The sequence below is a fragment of the Delphinus delphis genome, chromosome X (assembly GCF_949987515.2).
Source record: "Delphinus delphis chromosome X, mDelDel1.2, whole genome shotgun sequence".
Classification (NCBI taxonomy): Eukaryota; Metazoa; Chordata; class Mammalia; order Artiodactyla; family Delphinidae; genus Delphinus; species Delphinus delphis.
In genome coordinates this window covers 45,803,741-45,829,447 of record NC_082704.1, presented here as the reverse complement: position 1 = coordinate 45,829,447, position 25,707 = coordinate 45,803,741, and the positions used below count along the sequence as shown (strand labels likewise).

The 25,707-nt window shown below is 35.6% G+C and overlaps 1 protein-coding gene across 1 annotated transcript in view; it reads left to right on the top strand.

The window, feature by feature from the left end:
• The window catches only part of DIAPH2 (diaphanous related formin 2), an 890,580-nt gene that overhangs the window by 208,035 nt on the left and 656,838 nt on the right, over positions 1-25,707 (top strand). The window contains exons 7-9 of the mRNA XM_060003112.1: positions 20,874-20,948; positions 21,027-21,096; positions 25,335-25,471. Coding sequence (XP_059859095.1) covers positions 20,874-20,948; positions 21,027-21,096; positions 25,335-25,471 — 282 coding nt within the window. The remainder of the gene's footprint in view (positions 1-20,873; positions 20,949-21,026; positions 21,097-25,334; positions 25,472-25,707) is intronic.

The window sequence follows — 25,707 nt, the reverse complement described above, 5'->3', positions numbered from 1 at the left end:
GTAGAAGAGAAAAGCATTACTTGTCTCAATCACAAAAAGAAGGTGCAAAAACAGAAAATCTCTTAAAAGCCAACAATCCATACTGTTAGAATGTGGCCTCTTTTTGCCAGTTCTTAGGAAAACTTATCAACAGTTCTTGCTTAAGCTTCCTGAGGCATAAATTTAACTTTTCTTCCCTTCAAAAGCAAGGAAGTCATAAATGACACTCTTTTGAAAACCACAAATGGTTAACATACTATGAACGTGTTTGTTATTTAAATTATCAGACATCTTTCCAAATTCTAGTCTTCATAAACATAAGAAATTCTGAACTACTCTTTGTCAAAAAGGTTGCCTGCCCTGGGAAAATCATACTGAAGGAGAGACAGATGAGGGGCATATTTCTTCCTCAAGATGTCAGTGCGGAAAGAAATAGTCTAAGAGACGTAATATTCTTTTGTGGTATCACTTATACAAATGCTGGAAGCCTGAGATTAAAATCTGATATTTATGACTTCATAGGTCACTTTCCTAATTGTCAAGTTGATTCAATTGGCGGTTGGCTGGGTAGTCACCTTTCCCCTCACTCTAGGAATATTCCTAGAGCCAAAAAAGCTTTTTTTGGCTGTCTTTGTTGCCTGGGAACTGATGCTATATGTATACCCGAATTTAAGGCCAGGGACCACCCCCACTTCCTGCCCCATCCTTTGAGGGGGACTGTCCTCTATCTTTGTGCCTTGGGGTACTTTTTAGCTTTGTTAATTACCCTAGCACCCCCCCCCCCATTCTTCTTGTGCTTTACTGGGTTTCTGCTGCAGGTAAGGGACTGCGATGGAAGAATACTAAGTAGGTCTAGCTATAATGTGAAAGAAAATCAAACATTTTGAGGCAGAAACAATTGCTAGATTGCCGTACATGCATATTTAGTGCATGTTAGGGGTAGCAGATTTTTCAAATTCATTTTAAACCATCCACTTGGTATGCAGACTTCTTTTTCAATTTTGTTTAGATGGTGAATAAACTTGGCCAGTGCTCCCCTTCCTCTCCAGTTCTGCCCTGTATGTGAGCCAAATCTTTGAGTATAAGACAGAAATCCTGGGGAAATACCATTGACTATTTTCAGCAGGGACATTTAACTCTGAGGAACATGATAATTGATAATTATAAGCCACTGGGGGTTGTTTTTCTATGGCTCATAGGCATAAGAAGTGTATGCATTTATATTGAAGTTGATTCTAAATGAACGGAATAAATAAATTTGAAAATGTTTTCAAGTCAAAGCTAATACTGTCATCACAATTGTTAGTACTTGTTTTATTTTACCTACTAAATTTAGATTTATATTTTGAGTAAATTATAAATTGTATTTTTACAATTTCCATTCACTTATAATGAATGAAAAAAGGTAACCACTGAGAATTCTTTAGTCATTAAACCGTTAGTGAGCAACTACTATATGCAATAGGAGTTAACTTTCATTTTAATAAGCTTAAATTTAATTGACTTATGAAATACTTATCAAAAATAATAATAGTTAATATTTTAACATTTATATAGTACTTATTATCTGCTAGGCACTGTTCTAAGAGAGAGAGAGAATGTGTATGTGTGTGTCCCTGTGATTTATAATCGAGGTCCCTGTGCCTCGGCTTATATTTCCAGCTCAGACCTTTCTCTTGAAGTTCAGACCCCATCTCCAAATGTCTTCCCCGATGCCCTACAGACATCTTTAAAACATTAAAAAATAATAGCAAGGAACACTTAACATATATACCATTTTTTATCCCCCAGGAAATGTTCTAAGAACTTGAAATACATACAACCGGGGAATCATTATGATTAGTATTAATATTGTTCTCATTTTATAGATGAGGAACTTGAGGCTCAGAAAGGTTAAGTAATTTGCTCTATTTTAATGTTACATGGCTAGTAAGTGTCAGAGCTAAGGTTCCAATCCTGGGTCCTTATCCACTTCTTTGTACTACCTCACAATAAGGAAAGTCTTTTAAAATATCCTCCTTTCATTCTTGTCACATACTAAATATTTTGACTTTATTCCTTTCATTAAAATTTGCCTGACTTGAATTTTTAGAAAAACACTATGAAATATTTCAGCAACAAGTATAGAGGAGAATATAAAAACACCTCTGTATTCATTACCAGTTTAAGAAACAAAATTTATTTTTATTATAGTTGTAGAGAACTTAGCCATATAACTCATTAATGTTTAATGACACTATAACATCCTTTGAGCCTGCATTTACACTGATTAAAAAATCATCTGAAAGTCTACATCTTCTATAAACCAATGCATTTATTTTTTGAAGTGTACTATCTTAAGAATATATATCATTGCATTGAAAAGTCGTATTCTTATGATCTCATGGCTCTTTGTAGAGAAATTTGGGACTCCTTTGCTCTATACATTTTGGATGATACCTCTAGTAATTCAAATGCCATCCATATATTATTCCTATTTACCATTATATGATAAATCAAGAAAGCTTTTTACTTTTACTATTGAGAATTACTATTTTTCTTTTTTTTTGGTAATACCTTAGGTTTGAGCAGTTCAATGAATAGCACTTAATATTATGTAGTTTGTTTTTATATAGCAGATGGATATCCCAGAAAGGAATAACAAATTCCCCTTGTCCATATGGGGCCTGCATATGGAGCTTACATTCTAGTAAGAGAAGTCAGACAATTTAAAAAAAAAAAATATATATATATATATATATATATACACACACACACACACACACATACATACATACATACATACATACATACATACATACATACATACATAAAATGTCAGGTTGTGATCTGTCCTGGGGAGGGAATGTTGCTATTTCATATCACATAGTCAGTGAAGGCCTCCCTGACTTTAGTGACATGTGAGCAGAGATCTAAAGGAAGTGTGAGAGTGAGCTGTGTTGTCCACTGGAGGAAGAACATTGTTAGAAACAGGAAGCAGCAGCAGCAGCAGCAGCAAATGTCTGTTCCAGGAATGTCAAAGAGGCCAGTGTGGCTGGAGGCAGAGAATTGTGAGCCATTGGTAGGACTTTGGCTTTTACTGTGAGTGAGCTGGGAAGCTGTAAGAGGGTTTTGAGGAGAGTAATGGCCTGACCTGACCTAGGTTTTTAAAGGATAACTCTGGGTAGAAGCAGGGAGACCATGTAACATGTTGCAGTGAAGGAGCTAGAAATTTCACAGGAATTCTAGAGACAGCCGTATAGCTGTGCTTTGTGGAGGCCGATATGGAAGGTCACTTGACATCCCAAGGTAGTCCTAGAGCCTGATTATTTTTGTCATGAGTCTTCAACTCAGCAGCAGAAATTCATGGTGCCTGTCCCTGATTTGTTCATTGTGAACATGGATTCTATATGAGTCTGCTTCTTTTCTTGATATTAACTGCCTGGCCTTTGCTGTATTCCTCATTTAGAATTCTTAATGGGGAGATGCTGTTCCCCATTTGTTTCTGCTCTGGCAAAGCTTTTCATGCCGGACCACCTCAGCCTACAGGCCCACCTACATGCTGGCCACACCTCTGGTCAGGTGACCGTCCCTAATCGAGTCAGTCGTGTCCTTGGGAAGGGAAAGGGAGGCAAGGTGATGTCCAGAATTTGTCCATCTCAGAAAGTGTCTCTGGAGAGTGTTGCCCTAAGAAAAGGAGGAGGGGCTTCCCTGGTGGCGCAGTGGTTGAGAGTCCGCCTGCCGATGCAGGGGACACGGGTCGTGCCCCAGTCTGGGAAGATCCCACATGCCGTGGAGCGGCTGGGCCCGAGAGCCATGGCCGCTGAGCCTGCGCGTCTGGAGCCTGTGCTCCGCAACTGGAGAGGCCACAACAGTGAGAGGCCCGCGTACCGCAAAAAAAAAAAAAAAAAAAAAAAAAAAAGAAAAAAGAAAAGGAGGAAATCAATGTAAGAATAAACCCAAGGAAGAGAATAATTTGTATAATAATAAGTAAATTATACAGAAAACAAAGAAAAAATAGCGTGTAGAGGGAAAAATCACCTTGAATGCATCATGTCTTATTTGTTATATAACAGTAAAAGAATCCTTGAAATTGAACAGTAATCATTTAATATTATTCTTCCTTATGTAGAACTATCATTAATGAAATTAAATTTTGTTAGCCTTGTTCTCTTTATAAAGAAAATTTTTCTGGATACTAGTATGAGAGAGAGCACGTTATATGATAGAGTACCACTAGAATGCCAGTCATGATATCTGATTTCCAGGCCTTGATTTCTCACTCTCTATGACCTTAGTCCAATCAGTGCACTCTTTGGGCCTCAGTTTTTCCATATGTAAATGAGATTGGAGCCTTCCAGCTCTAAACTTCTATGTTCTGTGTTCTCTTTTGCTTAGTTCCAATCCTCTTACTTTTGCTATAGGAACTAGATTATTAAGAAATTATTTTGAAGAGTGAGAAAAATGTTCCTCTATTAAGACTAAAAGATTTCCTAGCAATCTGTTATTTTCTTGCATTTGTAAATATATTTAACCAACTCTGGACAGGTATTTAGTTTTATTTTATTTTTTTTTAAAGGTATTTAGTTTCCTTTAAAATATTGAAGGAAGCAGTTTCTGTGTCTCTGTTACATAACTATTTTCCAAAGCTGATATTCATTGGAATCTGGGCATTTGCCCTCTTCATGGCTGATTTGCTTCTGTACCAGTTTTAACTGATTTCTTTTTGTTCAGCCCCTAGTAAAATAATAAATATATAGACACTCATACACACACTAATAGCTTTACTAAACATTTTCAAAGCACAGTCATTTCAGAATATTAAACAGAGTCATGATTTTCAAATTCATATAGTATTTAATCACTTAGATGATAAAGGCTCTAAGAAAGTAATTTCTTTATATTATTTTTCTGCTAATGGCAAATATTTAAAAATTCCTTTTATAAGCCATCATTAACTGGCCATATCCCAAATCACTCCATTACTATACATTCCTTCAACATTTATTTTGTACTGTACACATTCACCTGCACCTGCTTATGCTGTGTAATAATTTCATGCATGTATGTCTGCTTTTCTCATTTCTATTTTAGACTCCTCTAGGGAAGGGAACCTCTTGCCCTCTTATTTGTTTCATGATGGCAGTTACGGTGTAATTTATATACAATAATGTGTGATTTGATGTAGATGTTGACCCACCATCAGTAAAAACCTATGCTTCTCCAGCCATGAGAATGACTTTGCATTAATCTGGCTCTATTTTGTGGCCATGCATTTTAAGATGTAATCGGAGAAAAAGAATGAAGCAAGCTTCCTCCATACAAGAGTGAAACCTGTTGGTTTGATTTGAACCATATTCATCAGCTACAGACAACGTAGCATGCTTTCCACGATGGTCTTTTTATGGTTGTATGGTGAGTTAATGAAACTGAATGTTTACAACTCTATTTAACACCCTAAAAATCCATGAGTTTTGACTATAAAATAAATCCCAATCTGCCACCACAAATCGTATTAGACTTTGCACATACCATGGTCTGTGTGTTTCAGAATGACAACTATGTTATTTACAGATTTTTGTTCATATTCCTCTACTAAAGTTTATGAAAGGAAGCAGTGCCTGCTGAGAAATGACCAATGAGTTGGGACGATTTTATTCCCAGCCAACCCATTACAGGATGCATAGGTACTTGGCAATACATTTTATGAAGATCCAAAGAAATGTGTAGCAATAAATCATTGTCAGTAAGCTTTCTCAACACATGACAAAAACAAGAAATACTGGTTTGAAGAATAGTATGAGAGTTGTGATTGTGTAGAATTCTTTCAGAGTTGTTGCTGAAATTGCCTTATAGCTTGAAGGGTATGTTACCCCACTAGGAAACTGTTTTTTTCTGTTTTGCTTTGAATCTTAGTTATCTGCCAAACTCATGGCATAGTGTGTATATTCCCTTTCTGTGACGATAGCTTCCTCAGCCAATCTTTTCAAGCAGGTGAAAACAGATAAAATATCTTTTAGAGTTTCTGTAGGTGTGGTTATTTGCATTACCTCTGGCATATTTGTTTTTACTTGATATTTTCGAACTTCCCTTTAGATTTAAACATATTTTTCTAGCACATTAATATGCATTTTAATATAATCATCGTAATGAAAATAGCTGACTCTTGACAGTAATACAAATTAGGAGTAGAAAGTACTTTCTGAATTATGGGTGTTAATAACTATTTGAACAGCCTATATTAAATGCATTAAAAGCTTGGCAAAGCAGCTGACAGTACTTAGAAAGTTAATATAACGTTAGATGCAGATCAATACTCTAAGAACATTTTGCACTGGACTACTTATGAAAAGCAGAATAATGAGGACAATTTTTTATGGTGCAGAAATGGGAAGAGGACTTAAAATTGTGAGCACATCTCATAAGGCAGCATTATGTGCAGTATTGCGAAAGCAGAGTTGTATTTTAAATTTGTTTACTTTAACTTTCAAATGCATAAATAGTTTTAGAAGACCCTAGTACAGTTTTACATAGACTAGAAAATAGTAAATTCAGAGTAGTTATGTCAAATTGTATGCTTTCTTTTAAAATCTTGGTCAACAATTTGTATTAACAGCAACCATGTTGGCTCATTTAGCTAAGTTTGTCCCATAAATATTCAGTGACATTGAATTTTAACTATATAATATTAGCTTCAAAACAGAATTTTAACTTAATGCAGATCCAATATTATATCTCATAATACAACCAAACTAGATCTATGTGTCCTATATTATTTTCAAAAAGAAAAACATAGGAACAGCAAATACTGACTTGGGTTTCTGCAGTATTGTTTCAGTTGGAGAAAATGTTAGAGACATTAAAGTAGAATAAATGATGGCTCCTATGTTGGTATTTATTTTATTATTATATAGGAAGCTCCACCAAGGCAATGCATTTTCTCATTTAAATGATGTGTTTTAAATTTGAAAACCGATATGTATATATAATAATTGTCTAAAATAATTAGAGACTTGTAACTGGACATGTAATTATAAAGGTATATAAAATCTAGCAGCAGAGTCTAAGCACGATAGTTAAATGGATATCTAAATAGAAGGTGAACTTCTTTCCATTTAAAAATATCTTATATGCATTTTATTGTATTTTCTGTATATTCAAAACTAGCCTTGGGAAGAAAAAGCTTATAAGTATGCGTTGTTTGAGATATTTTTATTTTGCTTTATATGAATTAATTTAACTAAAGGTCTTGGACACATACTAGGGTTTTATATACTTATTATTATGGGACTATTACTAAAGCAATTGCAGCTTTCAATAAGAGATGCAGATATCCCAATACCATTAAGATGAGGGTAAAAATACAAGCTCCAAGTAAGGTGGGAATGTGGTAGTTTTCAAAAAGTCTAGGACAATGTCAGGTAGTGATTTGAGTATAAAATAGTTCCAATTTTCCCCATAGCCAAGGGGAAAAAAAGGCGGAGTATTGACAGACATAGCTGTTATCTGATGAATGACAGTGCATTTATTTTTCAGGGAAGGACATTCTTTCTGATTTTAAACTCAGAGAATTTTATTTTGTTTTTCTTTAAACGAGGGGTATTGAACACCACAGTAGAGTGAGTCTTTGATAGTTTTCCATAAAGTACAGAGGATTTCTGTGAATGTCCATTTCCTCCATGGGGCCTTGAGTTAAAAAAAAAAAAAAAAACCCACAAAGTCATGATATTTCTACAAAGACCCAGAGTAATAGTACTGGTATACAGCTTCCCCATAATCCAAGCTGCTACCAAGGTGTACTTGAGTAGTGTCCCTGAGGCTCTCCCTCTGGAATATCTATCATCTCTGCTGGACTTTTGATAGGAGCTGGATAGCTGACAATTCACAATTAAGATGCCAGCTAGGGCTTCCCTGGTGGCGCAGTGGTTGAGAGTCTGCCTGCCGATGCAGGGGACGCGGGTTCGTGCCCCGGTCCGGGAAGATCCCACATGCCGCGGAGTGGCTGGGCCCGTGAGCCATGGCCACTGAGCCTGTGCGGCCAGGGCCTGTACTCCGCAAAGGGAGAGGCCACAATAGTGAGAGGCCCGCGTACCACAAAAAAAAAAAAAAAGAAAGATGCCAGCTAGCACCTGGAGCACAGGTATTCTGTGTAGTTGATTGAAAGAAGATCCATGTGCACTAGATAACAGTGTTTGCTCTATGACCCCAGCTGTTTGATCGGTGTTAGATAATGGGCAGCTAATTTGGGGAGATTTCCCACCTGGTCAGTAAAGCTGCAGGTGTATGGCCTCTCACATCGGGCAGTTTAAACCTGAAAATCTTCTGTTGAGATGGAATCCATGAAGGGAGAACATAGAAGCCAGTATAACATTGTAGTGTACTTTGAAAAGGTAAATCAGCTTCAAGTGAGATAGCTAGCTTAGTAGTCTGCCATATGAATGTGAATCTCAAACCTTCATATGCTCAGAATCAACCCACTCCTATTTGTTAGGTCTGTTCTGCAGCACCCAGCATTACTGAAAATACGCAGATTTGGTCTAATTCTATTTTGGAGGGTGCTGCCTGAATACTGAGTATTGCTATAGGTTTTTTTAGGGCAAGGCTATGGTACCATACCACCCTTGACACCAGCTTCCAAGAGAGTTACCTGGATATCGTTTCTTAAATTGGTACATTCAGCATTCATTCATCAAAAAGTATTAAAGACCAAGTGCTAAACTGGAGTGTTAAATGGATTTTTAAAAATTGAGTTATCATAAATTTCCGTATGTGAATTAACATTTGTCAAAGAATAAGAATACCCTGAAATGAATCCAGCACTAAAACTATATTAAGCATTTTTCTTTGATATAGAAAATGTTTAAGAATTTTGTAATGTTGTTGAGGTCAACATTATAAGCATCAATTAAAATGGCAAAATATTTTAATTGTAAGTGGTATGGGACATTGCCCTAGGGATATTCTCTGACCTTATGACATGTTTTGTATCTTGAAAAAAACTTCTGTCAGTTTATTTCCTCATCATTACTTTCTCCCAGGAATAGAATGCAGGATACACTGTGCTGTGTTATCATGTGAGCTTTTCATTAATTTTGGTTTCTGCTATTATTTAGTATTGTTTATAAATGACAGAATTTATTTTACATGTTGGAATCATGTGTTTGCTGATGACAGTAGTTTGATGCAAGCATTCACCTTCATGCATTTCTCAACTCTTTCAAATGATCTTGGAAAATTGGAGTAATAAAAGTTAAGAAGAGACAGCCATAGAGGAGTTAATTTCGAGGGGCAAGAACAAATTATACATGCATATGGATTTTTCAAATATGTGGCTGGAAATTTCTGAAACATTGATAGGAGGGATGCTAGATAAATATGAATTATCAAATAGTGCTGTGGAGATACAAGCACCATGCTGAACACATACTGTGGAGCTTAGGTAAGCATGATTCTGGACTTAGAGCACTCGTCCATCTATTCAAGGATTTGGCTCTGAGCCCTGTGTGTATGATTTGGTATCATCTTTGAGACTCCTTGTTCATCACACTTGCCCATTTTCTTATTTGCAATATCTCTTGCATAGTTTTTACGTTTCTATTGTCAATACTCTAGTTCAGGCCTCATTCCCTTTGCAGACAGGAATTGACAGAGGAACTGATTGTCCAGCAAAGAGTTCACTGTTCACTGGGTTTGTTTGTTATAGCCAAAGTGAGCAAGGCAAAGCACAGAGGGATAGAGAAGTTAAGGAGGTTAGCAGGAAGTGTAGGGGAGGAAAAAGTTTTACTCGACCCTCTTAGGGTCCCTGGCTGTGACTGAAAATTAAACTGACAAAGATTAACAGGAGAAAGGCATACAAATTTTACTGAATTTTTACATATACATAGGAGCCTTCACAAGAGGATGAAGACCCAGAGAACTGAACAAAGCCAGAAGCTTTTATACCTTTTAGACAAAGAAACAACAAATTTGTGAGAAATTGACAAGACAAAGGGATTTGGGCTAGGGGTAGTAAATGGTGAAGAAGTAACTAGGATGATAAGGGTTAGTTTAACAAAGTTTTTTTATACAGGCCTTCTGCGTCCTCAATTCCCTGCCTCGGATGATAAGAATGCGTTTCCTTCACGTGGTACATACAGGCAGGATGGGTGACTTTTACATGGGAGATTTATCTCCTGCTTTCATGGGAGAAGGGGCTGGGTTGGGGAGCAGTGAGGTCAGAGTGACCTTCTTGGTTCTGCCCTTTTCTCAGACTCCTTCAGCTTAAGATATTCATTATGCCAGGGTGCCATATTTTGGGGTGTTGTGTTCTGAACTCCATCGGAAGCAATCCGATGGCTGACCACTTCATTAGTGCTGGGTAAGGAAGCAAGTAAGGCTAACCAAGAACTATTATTCCCAAATTAAAGTTGAATGGCTCCATTTTTTCCAGGTGCTTCCTAATACTTGATTATTGTGTCAGGCTAAATATCAACTAACAATTGCTACATTTTTTGAAGTGGATGTTTACAGATCTGTGCTTCACTGGTATGTCTACAATCTATAATAATGAATTGCAATATGGCAGGGCTCTGCATCTGTGCTGAGCAAGTTAACTATTTTATTTATTGGTATATGGGAAGAAGAAAGAAAGTATATTTTTGAATATCCCCTATGTGTTTATTGTCTAAAGTTTCCCTTGCTTCTTGATAGAATCCGTAATAAATAATTTTAAAAAATTCCTCACTGGTATTGCTTTCACATCTAAATGTACACATTGATGATATTTGAATATATTTTAACTTTTATCCAATATTCCTTCATGAAAGGAAAATAACCAAAAAACTTGTAACCACTAATTGGTGATATATTTGTTAATTGTTGATAATACAGTTGAATGGGAGGTATGTAAGGACTGAGGAATGATTGATTCCAATCATGGTTTTGCCATTAACAAGCTCTGTGATCTAGAACAAGTCAATAAAATTCTTTTATTTTCTTCATCTGTAAAATGAAGGAGCCAATATGGAGTAACAGTTTAATTTCACAACCAGTAAAGCTACTCTTGTGAGTGCATGTTCTTTCATAGAGGTTTGTTTATAAATGAAGATAAAACCTTGTTGTTAATTTAAGTTGTATCTGTTTCGGTTTTTAACTGTTCCAATTGAAAAGAAAGTCCTTGCATTTTTTTTTTTTTTTTTTTTTTTTTTTTTTTGCGGTACGCGGGCCTCTCACTGTTGTGGCCTCTGCCGTTGTGGAGCACAGACTCCGGACGCGCAGGCTCAGCGGCCATGGCTCACGGGCGCAGCCGCTCCGCGGCATGTGGGATCTTCCTGGACCGGGGCACGAACCCGTGTCCCCTGCATCGGCAGGTGGACTCTCAACCACTGAGCCACCAGGGAAGCCCGGTCCTTGCATTTTTGAAGGAGGTCAAAGTTACTTAAGCAGTTAAAGCATTATGCTTTCTTTAAAAAGCATTCGTATGTTTTCAAAGACTTATCAAATATTGTAACTTTAGGAGTAGCTATGTTTCTAGATTTTTCTGAAAGTGAGTGCAAGGCAGGTTGAATATAGTAGAAGGCTAATATTTCTTTCTTAGGGACTTTATTATACTGCATTGTAATCCTATAAAGATTTTATCTGTATGTCATATACAGTTTATTATTATTGTTTTGTTGTCATTGTTTTAGATGATTTATATCACTGTGGAAGAGAAAAATAGTGAGTTTTTTGGTTTAATTTGTGTTAGATAAGCCTTAACAATTCTCATGGTGTTTAATGTGGGGTTATTAAAGATTTTGACTGTTCATTATTCAATGATTATATTTTGAAAAAATTTATTAAAGTTGGATATATTAAGATGTTTAACTATATTTAAGAGTGCACATATGTACATACAGGTACACACATAATTTCCATAGTATCTTTATCAGTTTTAGGGGAAGGGGGTTTTAAAATATTATATAAAGATAAACTAGAAAAGACCAGAAATTTACCATTACGGATCACATTCTGAGACAATAAAACATTTGAACTTGCTGAGATTTTTTGACATCCACCATGAGGACCCAAAGAAATGGTTCTTTGTGGTTTGGTTGCAGTTATCCTGTGCTAAAAATATTCAGGAACATTAAATTTCTTTGATCTTTGTCTACATAGCTATCACACTCTATAATGAGTCTTTAATTATATGTTTTTGGAACTGCACCTGGTAGGTGAGAAGGACTGTTGCATTTCTGTTGTTCAGTCATCAAATAGCAATTATCTTTCAACTCTCCTTACCCCTGTTACCATGAAAGAGCATTCACTGACCTTCTCTGCTGCCCACCAGAGCCAGTTAGTATAACATGCAGATTGGTGTAGGAAAAAATGAAATGTGTGGCGGTACCTGCTAATACCTCTCTGTTTTCCTCCTTGCATTCAAAGAACTTCTAACCTTATTCACAATAAACTTGGTGTCAGCTCTCTTTCATTTCCAGGGTGTATAAATTAGGAATGTGATTTCCTGGAGTAAGTTCATTTTAACAAAATTCCACTACTAAAAGAAATTGGACGTCCTGTGGAGTGTGTGATAGAATTTTAACTTTATTACTTAGCTTAGGAAAATACATTTTTCTTGTGGAAGTTAACATTTTATTATAAGTTTGACTGGTTATATCACTAAGAAGATGACTGAAGTATGCTAACATAATTATATTCACAATTTCAAACATACGAAGAAAATTTAAAACATGACTGGCTTTTGCTTGAATGTTTGGAATGGTCTTTCTCCCTGCTTCCCCTCTATTTACTATAGATTAAAGACTCTATTTTTAATTTCATTCACATTTTTGGTACATTCTGTTTTCATCATTACATTAGGCTAAGACTGTCTCTTATATTTTTCTAAGAATACTTTTTAAAGAAGGGTGAGGAGGAAAATATTCTTTGCTCGATAGCCTTTTGGGCATTTTAACAGATTTGGACTTAAGCCATTATGACTATCTCCAAAGTATTGATAATTTTGAGAGCTTAAGAAATTGATTTTAATAAATAAGAAACTTTTATCCTTTGAGGGAGAATTTTACTTAAACTATTGCCCTCAGGAGATTTTTATATGTAACTCAGGCATTTACAATTTGTTGTGAGCAACTCTTAAAAAAATGTGTGAGTAGCATGAAACAGAGCAGGATTTTTCCAATGAGACCTGATGGGGAGAATAAATGCAGCCAGGTAAAACCCTCTTAAGCAAAAAGCAGAGGATATAGGGAAAGATGGAGTGTCTTCTTTGGTGTTTTCTAAGGAAATTGTAACCTGTTTCAATACTGAAGTCAAAACCACTGAGAGCTGGAAAATTGACATATTCAACCTTTTTATGAATCAGGTGAAATAAGTGGTCAGTGAATATCATGCTTCAAAGGGATTTTGTACAAATGTCTGGAAATGGCAGTGTTACCAATAATAGATATTCTAAAATGGTCAGTAATAGTTCATGTACTAATCTACCATGATGAATAGTTTCGAAGGACATTGAAATGCCCAAGGGTATTGTATTTACTTTCATGGAGACAAACCTGAGTGGATATATATTTTTTTATCTGGTTAAGACCAAGGCAGTCATAGCATATACAAATCCATGTTGTTTCTGTTGTTAACATTTATCTTTTTCACGGATGTATGTTATTGATAGTGGAATTATCTATGAAGTTGATTTGGCTGAACAAATTATCCTTTAAAAAGGCTGAAAATACTAGGTTTTTCTTGGCTACTGTTTGGAGATGTTGATATGTGGACTGAAGGTATGATACTGTTTGCATTGGGTTGTGCATTAGTTTTAATCACCCAGCACCCTTTTTCTTTCCATAAGGACCTATAACTAAGGTTTGGTTTTAATTTCACTGAAAACATTACATTGGCAACATTGGTATTAAAATGAGATGTTTCCCTGGTATTAAAATATGTAAACACCATTTGCAATCATCTTTAAAGTCTCCTCAACCCTTTGAATTAGTTGTTTCATGTCTTATAATTTTACCAATTTTATCAATTCCCCCAAGAAACTCTGGACTATCCTTCGTTTTATTTGATGTTCCAGTGATTTGGGTTGTAGTATGAGATTACACATGGGAATAGAACACCATTAGAGAGAAATAAAATTCTTTGTACAAAACACATAACCCTCTATACTAGCCTTTAGCACTGTACAAACAGTGATAAAGGGATGACATGACTAATATTGGACTTCGGCACATGAGACCAATTGCCTTTACTGCTTATGGGACTCATGATAGAACTTCCTAATTTTATCTTTAAGCCTTTTGAAAGAAAGACGTGAATCTGGACAGTCTAATTATAAATGTGCATGTAGTCACTACTTCCTGTTATATCTGTATTGCGTATAGTATACTGAACTCATCCGTCCACTAATCTGATTTTAAGTTATATTTACATGAACTGTAATTAAATAATTCAGAGTCTGAATGTCCAACTTACGGATAAAAGGTTGAAGTTTTTGGAATCTGTGAAGGATTTTCCTTTACATTTATGTGTGAGGGAGCAGAACATCATTTCCTCGTAAAATAGGCACATTTATAGAGTTTTCCTCACTTTGTTTTGCCCTGGAGAGCTAGAGAGGGGAGAATCTTGCTTTCTCGTGGACTTAGTGTTCAACAGATCCTCTGATACTTTCATTAAATATAAGATTTTCTTTCCTTTGATCATGCCAATCAGTGTAAGTGGGCCCTTTAAAAATAATGACCTCAGAAGTTCTGAAAGCCTGGGGTAGATTTCTGTTTTAAAACCTTGATATATTTAGATATCTTTCTGTCAGAATTATGCATGAACTATAAATAGACTTCTCTCTCTCTGCGTATCCCCCTTCCCCCACCATTGTAATTTCTATGTCTATTTCAATGTGAATTGGCCAGCATTAATATAGTAATGAATATACACAAAGTTGAATAATAGCAATAAGTTAAAGAAAGCACATGATGTGATATGAGTGCCAAATATTTAAATTATTAAATCTTTTCCAAAAAATCAATCAGTAGAAGTTTAGTGTCTATTTAGATTCTTCTGCATATTTCATACAATTAAGATACTTATCAATAAATGAATGGATGAAATGTTATTAAGTGTTAATATTTTTGAAAAGGAGTCTTTAATTTATGCCTAAAATCATACTGTATTTTGGACAAGAAGATTTAAAGAGCATTCAAGGTTTTGATTTTTAATATTTTCAGAAATATCTTAATACAGGTTCACTGTGCACGATTTCATTTAATAGTCACAAAGGCCTTCTGGGGTACAGGTACTATTCTCCTCCCTATTTTAAAGCTTAGAAGTTTTAAGTAACCGATCAAAAATAACACAGCTAGAATATGACAGAGATGGGATTGGAACCTAGATCTATCTTCTTCTAAAGCTTATGCACTTAACCATGTCACTCTGCGATCTCACAGAGATAGTCCATTGATGAATGGAGGCTTATTTTTCTGACCTTTGAGTAAAGGTGGGAAAAGATCTCTAATTTTCTTTTTTTTTTTTTTTTTTTTTTTGCGCTACGCGGGCCTCTCACTGCTTTTGCCTCTCCCGTTGCGGAGCAACAGGCTCCGGACGCGCAGGCTCAGCGGCCATGGATGGCTCACGAGCCTAGCCACTCCGCGGCATGTGGCATCTTCCCGGACCGGCGCACGAACCTGTATCCCCTGCATCTGCAGGCGGACTCTCAACCACTGCGCCACCAGGAAAGCCCAATTTTTAACTTCTTGAGCAATATAGGGATGTTGGACTGCCTTATAGATATAGCCACACCTTTTATACCTAAGGTCAGAAAATACTGTCTCATTTTGGGTCAGTCCTCTTCTTCCCTAGAAAATTTTCCTGGCTTCTTTTTCAGTGTTCAGATCTAATCTTGGACTCTTGCTCACTCGTATGTTAACTGTCCTCACTGATCTTTCTATTGTTTTTGTTTGGGTGATTCATTTGTTCCACCTGGTCCCCTGTCAAGTCATGGTTACAAATATCACCATGTATTTGTAGCATGTGAAGACAACTCTTTAACGTAGGTAACTTGATAACATAAAATCACCAATATGTTAATACCAAGAAATGAGATTATGGGCTATAGCCCATCTTAAAAAAAAAAAAAATGTATAAGCTACATCTGGCTCTGTTCTTTCCAATAAGCTGCCGTACCTAAACTTGATTGGAAGTTTTAGTTGGAGTCTCCAGATGTCTTTCTTTGACAGTATTTGGTAGATTTCTTATGAAGGTTAGGACTTTGAAAGACAAGAAAAACGTGGGTTGAAAATTACCTATCACACCTAAATGAATGAAGTAAGCTGTTAAATAATACAAAACATGTAATTCTGTGTCTAGACATAGATTTGTAGGTTTAAGCCCAATATAGTTCTGGAACAACCACTAATTCTTCTTCAATGAGTTATTGCTAGAGCCATGAGCCAGATGTTACAGGAAACCATGTACTGGTCCTGTTAGTAATTTCTAATGGTATGATTGAAATAAACATGGGCTTTGGAGTCAGACCTAGGTGTGGGGGTGTGAGTCCTAGAACTGATACTTGTTGAATGATGTTTTGCAAGTTACTTAGCTACTTTGCTTCTCAGTTTCTTTATGTGAAAACACTTTTGGGAATGGCTAAAGTCAAAAAAATGGACAATATGAAGTGTTTGAAGGATCTGGAGCAATTAGAGCTGTTACACTTTGCTGAAGGAGTCCCAAATGGTATAGCCACTTTGGAAAGCAGTTTTTAAAAATTTAAACATGCACTTATCATAAGACCCAGTAATTCTACCCCTAGTTATTTTCCCAAGAGAAATGAAAATATATGCTTACACAAATACATACATGTGAATGTTTATAGCAGCTGTATTCATACTCATCAAAACCTGGAAACAACCCAGATATTCATCAATTGATGAATGGATAAACAAATTGTGTTATATCCATACGATAAAAAGGAATGGACTACTGATACATGCAATAACATAGTTGAATATCATAATATTTATGTTAAATGAAAGGAACCAGACACTGAAAGCTGTATACAGTATGATTCCATTTCTAATGACATTCTGGAAAAAGCAAAACTATAGGGACACAAACCAGGTAAGTGGTTGCCAGGCAACTGGGAGTAAGGAAAAGGGATTGACTACAAAAGGGGAATGAGGGAATATTTTGGTGTGGTGGAAATGTTCCAAATCTTGTTTGTGTTAGAGGTTGCATGACTATATTTTGTCAAAATGATGAACTTTACTGTATGTAAGTCATATCCCAATAAAAAGAAAGGGAAAAAAACCTTGTGTTCAGAGTGGTTATGGAAATTATAAGAGATCATCTTCCTCGCCCATTTTTTCTGCTGCTTGGTTCTTCATTATCCTCTGTTGCTTCTGTGTCTCTTATAACTTTGGGGTCCATGATAAATTGCAATTTCTTATTTCAAAGCTGAGATACTACAGAAAATTGATGTCTTTATCTTTTTCTGCAATCTGAGTCAGATTTTAAACGGAGTGATCAACTGTATTTTTATACTTCTAGATATTCCAGTTAGTACTGCATAACTCAGAGCTGGAATTGGCAGACTCTGTAAAATATACTTGCTTTGACTGGATTCCTCATCTCTGTTCTGTGGCAGTGGGAATGTATAGTATGGTTGGGAGGGTATTTAGAGCAATCTTGAATTTTGAGCCTGGAGTCCTGCTTGAGAAAGGCTTCCTCCACTTCTCAGCAAACCATTGTTCTATGCCAGGGGTTCTCAAACTTGAGTGAACATCAGAATCACCTGGAGGAGTAATTAAAACACATTTCTGGGTTCCACCCACAGAGTTACTGAGTCAGTAGGCCTGGGGTGGGACCCAAGAATTTTGTATTTCTAACAAATTTCCAAATGCTGTTGATGCCCCTGGTTTGGGACACACACCTTGAGAACCACCGATTTATACTTACTCTGGTGTTGCAGTATCAAAATTCCTGCCTACATACAGTAGCCAACATTTTGTTTATAAACCACTTAATCATTTCATGGCCACTTTTGTATTGGGTAAAACCTAAATATATGTATATTTATATATAGACTATATATATATATATGTATATATGTATATATAGAGAGACTGACAGACAGTAAGCATTTGGGTAGAGGCTACAAAGTATTTGATGCTTAAAGACAGAGAAATGGCAAGACAAAGGGAAAAAAGTATGTCTAGCTGTACCCCTTCCTCTTCACCTCTTGAGTGTCATCCTACTATATCATAATTATTTTATTCCCCTAGCTAAAGACTCCTTTTGTACTCCCATTCTCTCTACTTTAAAAGCTCTGAGGACTCTTACCAGTCCTCCTCTGCACATTGCCCTAACATATTCTCAGTTAAGACTTTTCACTTCCTACTTTGTAATAAATAGGCCCAGCCTCCTCACACTTAGGTTTCATGATTGTATCCTTTTTTTTTTTTTCACTCCGATAATAATTTTCACTGAATGAAACCAAAGTACCATCAGCTGCCCAAATTGAAACAGTCTGGGATGTGTGGGTGACTGATTTCAAGTGAACAAATAGAAATCATGGTCTTGTATCAAACACTTCCCTAGACCAAGAAGCAAATAATCCTAATAACTTTAATAGCACTAGGTATAAAAAGAAACAGGTAAAATTTAGAATCTTTAAAGAATTTGTGAGTGTTAAATTTAAGGAAATCATAGATTATTTCATCTTTCCAGATGCCAAAGCAGATACTGAGGGCTGTATATATAAATTTGTTCAGAATTTCTGTTATTTTAAGGTTGCTGTAGGGTATTTTCTGCTGTTAGGATATCTGCTGATTTCTGTCTGTGATAGATTAAATACAGTATTTTATGTTTAGAGAGCTGATGTCCTTTTCTCCTTCTCCTACCACCCCACTGATTATCAAGTCTTTAGAGAAAATAGCTCATTGTACTGGTTGATTACATGCCTCAATTGAATAGTAGCTTGCTGCCAATTATCATTACAATGCCGTATTGATTTTTTCTCATTTCCTCTGTGGGAATTAAAGCAGAATTTGTTTAAAATGAGTTTCCATATATATTGTGGATGTGATTGGTTCCAAATATTTGAGCTATTTTTTAAATGTATTTTCTTCAGTGATCTGTTATTTCTTACGGATAGTCTCTTAGAAATTTAGGTCTCTTCTTTACCTTAGGTAGATATGAAATGTGATTTAAAACCTGTGGAATTGATCTATAGTCATGGTTTAAATATGTCGAGTATAGATTTTAATTATTGCTTCACAGGCATCCTGCTGTATGTTAATTTACATTTGTAAAGTTCTTGGACAATATGATTCTGCTGATTCTCTTAACCACACAAGTCAGTAAATTTAATTAAATTTTAATTAGAAAATATTTAGTGTTGACTGTAAGTAATCCATTCTGCTAAGCATTATGGGAGACAGAAAGATGAGTGAGATCATATAACAGTCTTCAGAGAATTTATAATCCAGAAAGGTGGGTGAAGACACTTGTGGTATGAATCATAATGTCAAGTAGTAAGAGATGCACAAACATGGGCATTCAAAGAGAAAATAATGCATTTGGATGGAGGACTTACAGGAAGAAAACATTAATGGAGGAATTGACAGTCAAGTTGAGCCTTGATGGGTTGGGAGAGACGGAGTTGGAGTTACCTTCTGGGAAGTGAGGTCAAGCAGGGAAATGCAGGGAAGACTCCAGGAAAGAGAATATGTCTGATTTTTATTGGAACATGTGGTCTAAGGCCTGAGGCTAGAAAGGTAGGTTGAGGCTTGATCAGAATCAGGACTTGAAATGTGTTAAATAGTCCAGAGAAAATTTTTGGACAGAAGACTGTGGTAATCTGGCATTTTATAAAATGAATAAAAGAAAAGAATGATGCCTCAGAGACCCTAGTTGGGAGGCTTCTGCCATATTAAAGGAAAGGTAACTAGGGCTAAATTAGAATGGTAGACAATGAAAGGGAGTCATTCTAGAAGTAGAGTAGTAGTAGAGTAGGGTCATGACAATAAGTCAAGTCAAGTTCTCTGTGATCAGTCTTCAAGTCTTTTGTCACACATGGGACTTCATCTCCTGCCATTCTTGCTTCCAAGCCTGCTTGTTCAGCTGTGACCACACAGGTCTCCTCACAGATCCTGGAACATTCCAAGCACACTAGCTACCACCTCAGCACCCTATTTGCTTTTATTCCCTCTATTAGGAAAGTCCTTATTTCCTTCAAGGCTCTGCTCAAATATCACCTTATCAAATAATCTTTCTCTGACTACACATTAAAAAATAACATCCTGGCTCTCCTTATTCCATTTGCCAAGGTTTATTTCTCTTCATAGTACCAAAGCATTGACATTTTATTATATAGTTAGTTATTTATGCTCTGTCTCCCTTTTAGTAGATGGTAAGCTACATGAGGGTAGGGGCTTAGTTTGTTGCCAGTTATATCTCTATCACCTAGAACATGCCTGGTACTTAGTGGGAACTCAATAACTATTTGTTAAATGAATGAACAGAATAAATGCGAAGGTGAAAGAGGTGGCGGATCAAGAAATTATGCCAGTATTTCAAGTCTGAAGGATGCAAGGGATAGTAGTATTATTATCAGAATATGGAAGAGGAGTTGATTTAGGAGAACAGAGACATGGGAGAAGAGAAATTTGGCTTTGTAAATTCAGGCTTAAGTATTCGACACTGGTGAAACAACCAAGGCAGTGCTGTAGAATGGGCAATCTAAAATGTGAAGAGAAGTCTGGGATTGAGGTAAAGATCTCTGAGTCATCCCCATAGAGTCAATACTCAAAGCAATGGGAGTGGAAAAAAGAAGGACACGCGATATAAAGACAGCATTAACAGATCTGAAAATCAAAATTTAATTTGGGATATTTAATGTTTTAATTATATAAACTTATTTATACTTTTTTTTCTTGTTTATTTAATAGCTGGGTTAACAACTTTGGCCATGAAGGTCTTGGACTCTTGTTGGATGTGCTGGAAAAGCTTCTGGACAAGAAACAGTAAGAATAAACATGAAAAAAAATCACCATGGGGGACATTTTTAAGCACAGCATAATATGTTTTTTCCTTTTATTCAGGCAAGAAAATATTGACAAGAAGAATCAGTATAAACTTATTCAGTGCCTCAAAGCATTTATGAACAATAAGGTAAGTAGTATTTATTTCTGCCTCTGTCGCAAAAGGTGAGAACTTGCCCGACAGACACCATGAAACAGGCAAAATAGTGGATGCTTACTCAGTTTTCAAAAGGGTCTTTATAATGCAAATCATCATGAGTTTCATTTAAATATTATTTAAAATATACTTTGCTTCACAAAATATTTATTGGCAGGTTTTTGCAATCATGCAAACATACAAGTCTTGTTCCCAAATCAAATAATACTCTTTAATACTCTTTTTTTTCCATGGTAGTAGGAAAATTTAAATGGGATAGGTTGAATACCATTTCCTTACAGAGAGTTTTTATTCTAATGTAAAGGACAATTCAAAGCTATGATTTGATTTTTTTTTTTTTTTTTTTTTTTTGCTGAGAACGTTATAAGGTTAAGATTTTTCTTTCTTTTTATGTTCAATTAATGTCAGTGAGTTAACATACATAAAAGACATTTCTGGCACATACCAGGGTTTTTTTTTTTGTACCTGTGTGATACCAGTTGCATTATGAGGGACTCTAGGAATGCCAGACAAGGGTTTTCCTTCTAAAAGTAGTCTTTGCTCAGGTTATGAAGTTGAAGTCATTTTTTCTATAAACTTGTTTTGTTACTCTCTTATACATGATTTGTGCTATATTCCTATAGGTAAAATACCACTGACTAATTCACTAATTGAATAATTCCCTTTATATGGTATTTTAATAATCTCAAAATATTTATTAAAAATAACGAATTATAACAATAACCCAAAACTTGCCAGAAGTAAAATATAGCTATTAATAGCCAATGCAGTAAGATTATCTACTTAAGTAATCTGCAGTCTTTCTTAAGTGTGTGGGATTATGTATAATTATGTGTATATTATACACACATGTATCAGCAAAGAATTTTTTGGCATGTGGAACAGATGGATGCTTGCCAATTGACGTGAGTCTCCCGTATAGAATATACTATTTGTGCTGTTCTTGGAAGTTTCTTCCAGAAAGATTTCCATCAGTACTAGTACAGAATTTCTGAACTTCTGAGCTCTTAGTCTTTGGTGACAAAGTTATGCAGAATCTGATACCTAACAAGAAAGCAGTTAATGAACATTGCTTCTCCACAGCTCAAGATGGATCTCTTTTTTCAATTGAGGGAAACAAAGAAATAAAGGAAAGACAACACTGTACTAGAAATCAGGAAATATAGTCCATGATTTGCCACTAAGTTGTGTGGCCTTTAGAAAATCATTTGACCTCTCTGCCAATCAGTCCCCTCACCTGTAAAATTAGGACTCTGATCTAAATTCTTACTGACTTGAGTAGTCAACTCTTACAGCTTTCCAGGATATAACTGTAATCAGTATAGTTACTAGAGAAAGTGACATTTCCTGTAGAGCCTTTTCCCACGAGACAGAAATTGATATGTTCATATGTAATTATTTATTACTTAAGAGTTTGGCAGTTTTGAAGAACATGATTTTTTTTTTATTAGAGTAGAGTTGATTTACAGTGTTGCATTAGTTTTACAGCAAAGTGATTCAGTTATACGTATACATGTATCTATTCTTTTTTAGATTCTTTTCTCATATGGGTTAGTACTACTCTGTATTAACAGTGAAATCTGACAGCATTTCATTGGAACAAAATTGCCATTTCAAGCTAACCTTTAGTTAAACACCACACATTTGAATATTTTCATGGTTCCTAATTTATCTTCGAAAAGAATTCAGTGTAGCATTCCCCATGCTATGCAGTAGGTCCTTGTTGGTTATCTGTCTTATATGTAAAGTAGTCTTCTGTGTGTGTTCATCCCAAGTTTCTGATTTATCCCTCCCCTCCCATGTTTCCCCTTTGGTAACCATAAGTTTGTTTTCCATACCTGTAAGTCTGTTTCTGTTTCGTAAATAAGTTCATTTGTTTCTTTTCTTTAAGTTAGATTCCACATATGAGTGATATATGATATTTGTCTTTGTCTGATGTACTTCACTCAGTATGACAATCTCTAGGTCCATCCGTGTTGCTGCACATGGCATTATTTCATTTTTTTAATGGCTGAGTAATATTCCATTTTATGTATGTACCACATCTTCTTTATCCATTCCTCTGTCAATGGACATTTAGGTTGCTTCTATGTCTTGGCTATTGTAAATAGTGCTGCAATGAACATTGGGGTGCATGTATCCTTTTGGGTTATGGTTTTCTCTGGATATATGCCTAGGAGTGGGATTGCTGGGGAATGTGGTAGTTCTATTTTTAGTTTTTTTTTTTTTTTTTTTCTTTTTTGCGGTATGTGGGCCTCTCAGTGTTGTGGCCTCTCCCATTGTGGAGCACAGACTCCAGACACGCAGGCTCACTGGCCATGACTCACGGGCCCAGCTGCTCCGTGGCATGTGGGATCTTCCTGGACCAGGGCACGAACCCGTGTCCCCTGCATAGGCAGGCGGGCTCTCAACCACTGTGCCACCGGGGAAGCCCCTATTTTTAGTTTTTTAAGGAACCTCCATACTGTGCTCCATAGTGGTTGTACCAATTTACATTCCCAATAACACTGTAAAACACGATAGTTTAACTTAGATTATTCTATATTAAGATTAGGCTTTAGTTAGAGCATGTTAATGTCTTGCACATAGGTCCTAGGAACATGAGTAAATGGTAGGTCTTTTAAATTATAGGCGTGTGAAACAATGGACATAAAGTACACATTCAAAATAAAAAAATATACAGTAATATATCCATTTCATGTTGGAATGAATTGTCATAATCAAAGAATGAAACTTTCATCTGAAACGACTCATACATCAAATTTGCTGGCCCTGAGGAGTTTTGATTACCTACTTCAAAAACTCTTTTTGCTTATACAATGCATGTAATAATAGGATCATAAAAAGCAACCCATTGTCCCTTAACTTCCATTGCTGTAATATTGCTCTGATGTTTAGATTGGTGGTTTTCCATCATTTCTCATATCTTCATTTTTATTTTGAGTATGTCCCTATACATTACAAACTACTTTTAATAATAAAATGGAAATTTGAAAAATTAAATGATTTCACTCTCAGTCTAACTGATTTTTAAAGTTATTTTAAGTTTGGTAATTGCATGGTAAACATCTCTCTCAGTTTTCCACATCACTTGTTTTCCTTACTACTTATTATTTACCAGCTACCTTTATACTTACATAGTCCTTCTGTTTTTCTTTGCTTCTTTTTAATCTCGTCTCTTCCATTTCCTTTTTTTGTCTTGTCTCTGTAAATTTCCTTATTTGTTATGACCTCGAGTAAAGTCATATTTAAGAGCTTTAGCTATGTTTTTTTTAGTCCTGAATTCTTTTAGAAGATAAATTAGGAACCATGAAAATATTCAAATGTGTGGTGTTTAACTAAAGGATAGCTTGAAATGGCAATTTTGCTCCAATGAAATGTTGTTGGATTTCACTGTTAAACTGTAACAAGGAGCAAACATATTTCATAAGAAATCTGAGAAATAATTTGTGGGACAAAGATCAAAGAAAATATTACCTTCTTCATGTAGTGAAAACCTGAGTTTTGAGCTTTCTTCATTTTTTTACCTAGTCATTCTTATGATGCACATTTGCATGCATATATTCAAGCCTAGAAAATAAATGGAAATGGTGTCTGGCTTCTCTGCCTAGTTGACTGTGACACTTAGTAAAACCCAGGCTCCATTTCTTTCTGTTCATAACTTTTGTAATGCAGCACAACTGCTTGAAAGAGGGAGGCTAAGAGAGAGAAGGTATGGGAAAATCCATACAGAGGTCTACTGCTTCTTTAACTGGCATGTAGTATACAAAAGAGCTTTTCAATGTTTTACCCTTTTTGTTCAACTTAGTTTTCCATGCAAACATATTGGAGAATTTAACCATGAGTTCCAGACATCTCCAGGGAGACCCAGTGACATAAGCAGAACTGCTTTAGAAAATCATATCAGTATGTTCTTTACATATTCTTCTTTGTTGAGAAAATATTGGTGGTTCCCATATTTCTTCCAAATTTTTATGGAAGTTTTAGGCAGGCTAATGGAGATCATATCTGACCAAAGGACAAAACTCCAAGATGCAGTCATTTCAAATAAAAAACAAACAACTGCATTTGAAGAACATTCATCTAATTAAGTAGAACCTCACTGTGGAGGTATTGGTTTTTAGAAAATCATTGTTTAGTTGCTTTTTAAAATTAAAGATGTGTTCCAAAAACATTTTGAATGAAAGTTCATTTTTAAAAATTTTTTTCAGTTTGGATTGAAAAGGATTCTAGGGGATGAAAGAAGCCTTTTACTGTTGGCAAGAGCAGTTGACCCCAAACAACCCAACATGATGACTGAAATAGTAAAAATACTTTCTGCTATTTGTATTGTTGGAGAAGAGAACATGTACGTATTGCTCTATTATTATATTAACTGTATAGAAAATGACACTTGAGAAATTAACAAGTCCTACTTTTGTGCTGTTTCTTTTGATAACTTGCATGAAAATACTATTAAATTTTAGAAAAAATATCGATATTTTTACCTTATCTATTTGGATATTAGCTTTTTTTTTGATTCTTTGAAAAATAAGTTTAAAAAGATAGAATCCTAATGGAGAATTCTTCAAAGTTGGATAGTCA